The sequence below is a fragment of the Entamoeba invadens genome (assembly GCF_000330505.1).
Source record: "Entamoeba invadens IP1 unplaced genomic scaffold scaff_1105074725591, whole genome shotgun sequence".
Taxonomy (NCBI): Eukaryota; Evosea; order Mastigamoebida; family Endamoebidae; genus Entamoeba; species Entamoeba invadens.
Window position 1 is genome coordinate 27,383 of NW_004191750.1, and position 6,367 is coordinate 33,749.

The window sequence follows — 6,367 nt, forward strand, 5'->3', positions numbered from 1 at the left end:
GCCGCTGAGAGAAGGAGGAGAAGAAATAAGATGTATTCTAATTCACTACTCGTTTAGTATTATGTTATCTTTAAATATTATGAATAGTTTACATCATCATTAATTATCAATATAAAATTAATAAATCATATAACAATTATCAACACTATGCAGTTTATATTTCAAACAAGAACAACAAAATATGAATGATATAACAATTATCAACGCAGACATTATTTGATGTTCAATACTTTTGAAAATGATGATGATTTTATAATGTGTATATTTACTTATAACATTTTATCATAATGCAAATGACAAATTCATCATAACACACTGACGCATCTTGGTTTTGAGTCGTATTTTATAATTTTGGCTGAAGTTGTATTAGGCACTCCATAAAAACAGAACTCGTTGTATTTGGTTGTTTTTGGTATATAAATTGTACGTAGCTTAGGACAATTGCCAAAGCAAAAGTCGCCAATTTTTATTGTATTTTTTGGGATACGAATATTATTCAGATTTACACACCCATAGAAACATGCACATCCAATTTCAGTCACATTCTGTGGGATTCTGAGTGAACTTACATTTGCACATCCATAAAAACAGCATTTGCCAATTTGAGAAACGGTGTTTGGTATATCGATGTGACTCAATTTGGAGCAGTAACTGAAACAAGAATCACATATTTGAGCGATATTAATTGGAATTCGAAATAACATCAAGTTGGAACATCCATAAAAACAACACTTCCCAATCTCAGATACATTTTCAGGGATGTCGATGACACTCAATTTAGAACAGCCATAGAAACAAGCGTCTTCAAGTTGTAAAACGGAAGTTGGGATGTTAATTGATACCAAATTGATACATCCATAAAAACTGCTTTTCCCAATTTTTGTGACACTTGTGGACAAAGTTACTGAAGACAAATTGCAACATTCACAAAAACATTCTTTTCCTATTTTTGTCACATTTGATGGAATTTGAATTGTTTTCAAATTGTGACAAAAACTGAAACACCCTTTTTCTATTTTCTCTGTGTTTTGGGGAATTAGCAATTTATTTAAATTGATACATTCATAAAAACATGCACACCCAAGTACTCTAATTTTCTCTGGTAACGTAAGTTGACTCATTTTGGAGCATTTATAGAAACAAGCATCTTCTATAATAGAAACACTTTGAGGTATATCAATTGATTGGAGACTGGTACACCCATACAAACAAGCACAATTCAATGTAGAAAATGATTTTGGTATTGTCATTGCACTTAACTTGAAACAATGCCTGAAACACTCCTTTCCAATACGTGATGCTACTTGGCATGTTTATTGAATTCAGTTTCACACAATTTCTGAAACAGTTAATTCCAATGTGTTTAATATTATTTGGAAGTATGATCGATTTCAAGAGTGAACATCCTCTAAAACACGAATTCCCAATTCTTGTTATGTGTTGTGGTATACTTACTGAACTGAGATATACACATCCTTCAAAACAACAATCTGCAATGTGTGTCACTCGTTCAGGTATTACGATTGAATTCAGATTTGTGCACTTTGAATAACAAGAAACTCCAAGTCGCGATACATCAAGTTGTATTTCATTGCCAAATCTATTGCGATTTTTTGATGTGTATTCAATCACTTTTGTGACACATCCCAACTTGTTTAATTTGAGAGATGACTGATAGTCGACAGTGTACCATATTACAAGTTTTAAAGTTTCTTGTATTTCACTATTTGGCTTAAATTTTGTAAAAGTGTTTGCTTTAGGAGACCATAAGTTAAGTGTGGTGATGTTAGGGAAACAATTGAGTGTTTTTGCGTCAATTTCGATTGGGTTGTAAAATAGCCTTTGCATAAGATACGAGAACTTTCGATTAACTAAAACGAGTGTGATAAAATCATTGAAAGTTAAAAAGAATTTTGAAACTAATACAATGTCAGCACATGAAAGTTTATCCATACTTTTATTATTATTTATAAAAACATCATCTTTGTGATAATTTATATAAGAAAAAAAAACTGCAATACAAGTTTAAAAAAAAGTTTTTTTTATAAAATTGAATTTATTATGTATAAAACTATAAAATAATGAAGTGATTATAATGACGACATAAATAACAATGATATTTGAGAATAATTATAACTTAAGTACTTATTAAACGATATTAACATAAAAACTATAAAAAATAATAAAAATTACATTTTATTACAGTGAATTAATTCACTGTAATACAGTTTAATTACAAAAAAACATAACTCTAATTAACTACTTTTATAATTGTTATAGATGATATCAATGAACTTTTATCACAAATTGAGAATTATATAATGTTATTGACAAAGGAAATGTTGGTCAAATAATCTAGATAATTTTTTAAAGTCTATAAATCTTGTTATATATAACAAACTTCATGTTATCAATTAATGATATTGTAAAAACATATTTAATATTTTAATGTTGGTATTGAAACTAATTACAATAATATAAACTCATTCCATAAAAATATAACAATGATTAAAAAATATCATTTGTTAATAATAAATTTTTATTAAAAATGTTGATATGAGGTAATATAATAATTAATAAATGACTTTTTTGAAACAAAAGATTGATTAAAAAATTTTATTTAAAGAATAATCATTTAAAAATAATTAAAAACTATTAATTTCATACAATGACTTGTACAATCTGTTATGGAAATCTTTCCCCAAGTTTCACGTTTCCATGTGGTCATTCGTTTTGTCTAGGGTGTAGCCGTGATACTGTGACAACTCAACTGAGGAATTCGAACACCAAATTCAAGTGTCCAAGTTGTTCTCAATTTTACACGAAAGATCAACTCAATTCTTTATTTGACTCCACAATGAACCAAATTTATACAAATGTAATAAATGACCAAACATTCCATTGTTATAAATGTAAAGCTATTCTAAATGTACCGAGTTTGAAACCAGAATATATCACTTGTTCATATTGTAATGAATTGACTTGTTCTGATTGTTGGTGTCAATATACCACTGGACATATATGTGAGTATTACAAAAAAGATCCAGCGTCAAGAGATTTGTTTAAAAAGAACATGCCTAAATGTCCTAAATGTGGAGCTTCTGGTGTAAAAGTATCTGGTTGTGTTGCATTGACTTGTCCAAATTGCAAAACAGAATATTGTGAATTGTGTTCACAATTGGCGTGTTATGCAACTTATACAGCCAAACACGTTCCTGTTTGCCCCAAAAGATTTGTCTGATCTTTCATTTAATTGAATTTTTTGAATTTTAATATTTTTAATTGTATTCTCAATAATTTATCAATTAATTACCAAATCAATTTAAATAGTTTTTAGTCACATCAAAAAAAAACTTTAAAATATCAATAGTCTTTTTTTATGATTTTGAATGTAATAACACACCAATATATAAATTTTTCATATTTATTGATTTAATTTGTATTATAATTATAAATGCCTTCTATACAGAATCAATCTTAATTTTTGGTAAATATTTTTATATAAAAAATACTATAATTAATTATAATTATTATTTCTATTAGTTTTAATTAATTTTTGTTATATATTAATTTAAAAACTTTAGTATGAATAATATTGTTTTTTAAAAATAAATGAAGTTATTAATCAATTAAAAATTGATTATTTAAATTATATTTTGAATAAAAAACGGGTTTTGGAATATTTTCAGATAAATATACAAATTGGTAAATATATCGAATCAATTATTGTTCAAAAACGTTTATTAAATACATTGGATCAACTTTAAAATTAAAAGGTTATTATTTGCAAATATGAAACAGTTTTCTAGAATTTAGTTTTATTTTGCCATTGACGTCTTTTATTGAATTTGCTGTTAATTTCTTTTCAAACAATACTAATAACAATAGCTCGTTTTTTTGGTAGTTAAAAAAAGCCATTTACTCATTCAACAAAAAGTAACTTCATTAAAAACACAATCAAACTTGATTTATTTAAATATAAAAAAATAAAAGCAATGCTCTTCTTCTCTTCAATTTTAATTTATACAATTCAAACCTTAGCTTATTGTGGGTTTGGGTGTCTTGGATGTTACACACCAGAAAACAAAAACGAAGAAGTGTGTTCAAAATGTAAAGACACGTACAGACAAACTGCCTCGTGTACTGAATGTGAGTTATTCAATCCATATGAAAACTTTTCCAATACAAATCCGTTAGTTTTAATGTTCAACAACGATTGCATAGTAACAAAAACTGACAATGCGACTCTTTATTATAACACCGATAATGCCGAAACCCTACTTTTTAACGAACCAAAAACCTTTTTAATATCAAAAGAGACAACTCCGGTGTTATCAATATGTCACGACGAAGACACCAATAATTTATATCGGTTTGGAAAGTATTTTAAGATCTATATTCCACCCGATAAAAATAAGCATTATACAAACATTTTAGTTCAGAAGAATATCAGTGAAGGGGTTATTAAAGTAGATTTGACTCATGATATAGTGAACAATAGTACTGAACCCAAGTGCTTTTCAACAACTCATGTCAAAGACAAATTGGGCTATTTAATCTCACGAACTCGAAACACTGAAACCAACTTCACTGTATTCGTTGGGATGTCTAACGCATTCGAATGTGAAATTACAGTCACTCTTATGACATCAGAAAATATGTTGCAGTACCTTAACTTCCCTGTTTTTGATGTATCAAATTTGACTCAAAATGTCATTACTAGACATGTCGATTTTGCACAAGTTGGAGTCTCTGATTTTGGAGCGTGTTCTTCGCAGACTTTTGCATACAAATTCTTCTATTTCCGGCTGACTGGTGATGTTCCTTTAGGGAGTCGAATACTTTTTTCAAGCTCGAGTAGTGAAACGCAAATATTTGAATATATCAAATGTGAAAATGTGACGAATGTGTATGGGAAATGCAGTTGTGAGTCTGGCATCCGGATGCGGCGGGATCTTTGGAAATTGAATCCGGAGACTGGCTTTTTGTTTTCTCCAAATGAAACGAAATTGGACGACAAAATTTTCAAATTGTTTTCGAGAAACAATTTAATGAGAACCGACCTCTCCATGAAAATTATTTGCCCAAATCAATGCAGTGAAAATGAAGGTGGTGGTAATTGCAGTGTACAATTTGGCAAGTGTGTTTGTGTGAATGCGAGTTATGGTGGAGACGATTGCCACAAATTGTGTTATTATAACAGCGAATGGACAATTCCAAATATAGAAGAGAAGTGTTATTATGGTACCAAACAGTGTGACTCTGACTGCAATTGTGTTAACAACACTATTCTCTATAAACATTACTGTGTGTCTGCTGAGTGCTATAACAACTCGGATAGTCTTTATTTTAACAACTTGTGTAAACATACAGATACTCATTGTATGCCAAATTGCGTTTGTGAAGAAGGATATACATTCGTTGTCAATAAATGTGTCATTCAAACATGTGGAAATGGTGTTATAGATCACGATGAAGAAGAATGTGATTTAGGAGAGAACTGTGATTCTATGTATTGTCTGTGTTACAACGGGTATACAAAAGATCAAAATAACACAGGAAGTTGTATGAAGGAAAACTACTTATTAGTTATCATTTTTGTGACAATAGGAAGTGGTGTATTGTTACTCTTTTTTATTATAATGACCGTTTTCATTATTTTAATAACACAGAAAGAGCGTTTTATCGTGAAAAACATTAACGAAGCAACTGAATACCCACAACCAAATTATTACTTCGATTCATTGAAACTCAAAGAACTTAAATTTGGCGATAACAACTTTCCATTAAATAAAGAATATGCCACTTTTGGGATGAAAGGAAAAACGTTAAAAATAGACGATACTGTATACGAAATTTTTGAAATAACAAATCGTTCGACGAAGCCAGTGTTAATTATATTTCACTCTCCAAATGAAAATAAATATTCCATTCACTTTTGCCCTCAAACGCAAATACTCTCAAGAGGTACAACGAAACAAGTTGTTCTACTTTTTACTCCACATTGTACTACCAAATTGGATGCAACACAAATTTGTGTTTCTGTGTATTATGGCGAAAGACAATTATTAATTTCGTTTCAAAAGTTTTTATATGAAAAGATGTTTTTGACTGACGAGGAAAATTTTCAGTACACGCAATTCATTCAAAAAATTCAGAGCTTTTACTTAACTTTTGGAATAAAAGGCAAAGTGGAGTCTTCTCTCAAAGTCGACTCCGACGAGGTCTTTCTTTCGTCCCAAAACCTCGAGACGAAGAAAATCAGAAACTAAGTGGATGGTGTATACAAGAGGCTCAATTGTTCTCAAGCATTTGATTGTCACATTTACTTCACAAAATATGAGATTTTACACAGCAGAAAGTTTAT

The 6,367-nt window shown here is 29.4% G+C and overlaps 4 protein-coding genes across 4 annotated transcripts; 2 read left to right on the forward strand and 2 right to left on the reverse strand.

Annotated features, from left to right (window-relative positions):
* Positions 1 to 305: 305 nt before the first annotated feature.
* On the reverse strand, positions 306 to 1,121 carry EIN_166960 (hypothetical protein; the record flags this gene model as incomplete). The annotated part of the gene is made up of 1 exon (XM_004183729.1): positions 306 to 1,121. One exon carries the CDS (start codon positions 1,119 to 1,121, stop codon positions 306 to 308), a length of 816 nt encoding a protein of 271 aa, XP_004183777.1.
* Positions 1,122 to 1,176: 55 nt separating this feature from the next.
* On the reverse strand, positions 1,177 to 1,953 carry EIN_166970 (hypothetical protein; the record flags this gene model as incomplete). The annotated part of the gene is made up of 1 exon (XM_004183730.1): positions 1,177 to 1,953. The coding sequence occupies one exon, from the start codon at positions 1,951 to 1,953 to the stop codon at positions 1,177 to 1,179; it is 777 nt and encodes a 258-aa protein (XP_004183778.1).
* A 715-nt stretch (positions 1,954 to 2,668) lies between these two features.
* On the forward strand, positions 2,669 to 3,241 carry EIN_166980 (hypothetical protein; the record flags this gene model as incomplete). The annotated part of the gene is made up of 1 exon (XM_004183731.1): positions 2,669 to 3,241. The coding sequence occupies one exon, from the start codon at positions 2,669 to 2,671 to the stop codon at positions 3,239 to 3,241; it is 573 nt and encodes a 190-aa protein (XP_004183779.1).
* A 754-nt stretch (positions 3,242 to 3,995) lies between these two features.
* EIN_166990 (hypothetical protein) lies at positions 3,996 to 6,272 on the forward strand (the record flags this gene model as incomplete). Its single annotated transcript, XM_004183732.1, has 1 exon — positions 3,996 to 6,272. The coding sequence occupies one exon, from the start codon at positions 3,996 to 3,998 to the stop codon at positions 6,270 to 6,272; it is 2,277 nt and encodes a 758-aa protein (XP_004183780.1).
* Positions 6,273 to 6,367: the final 95 nt, after the last annotated feature.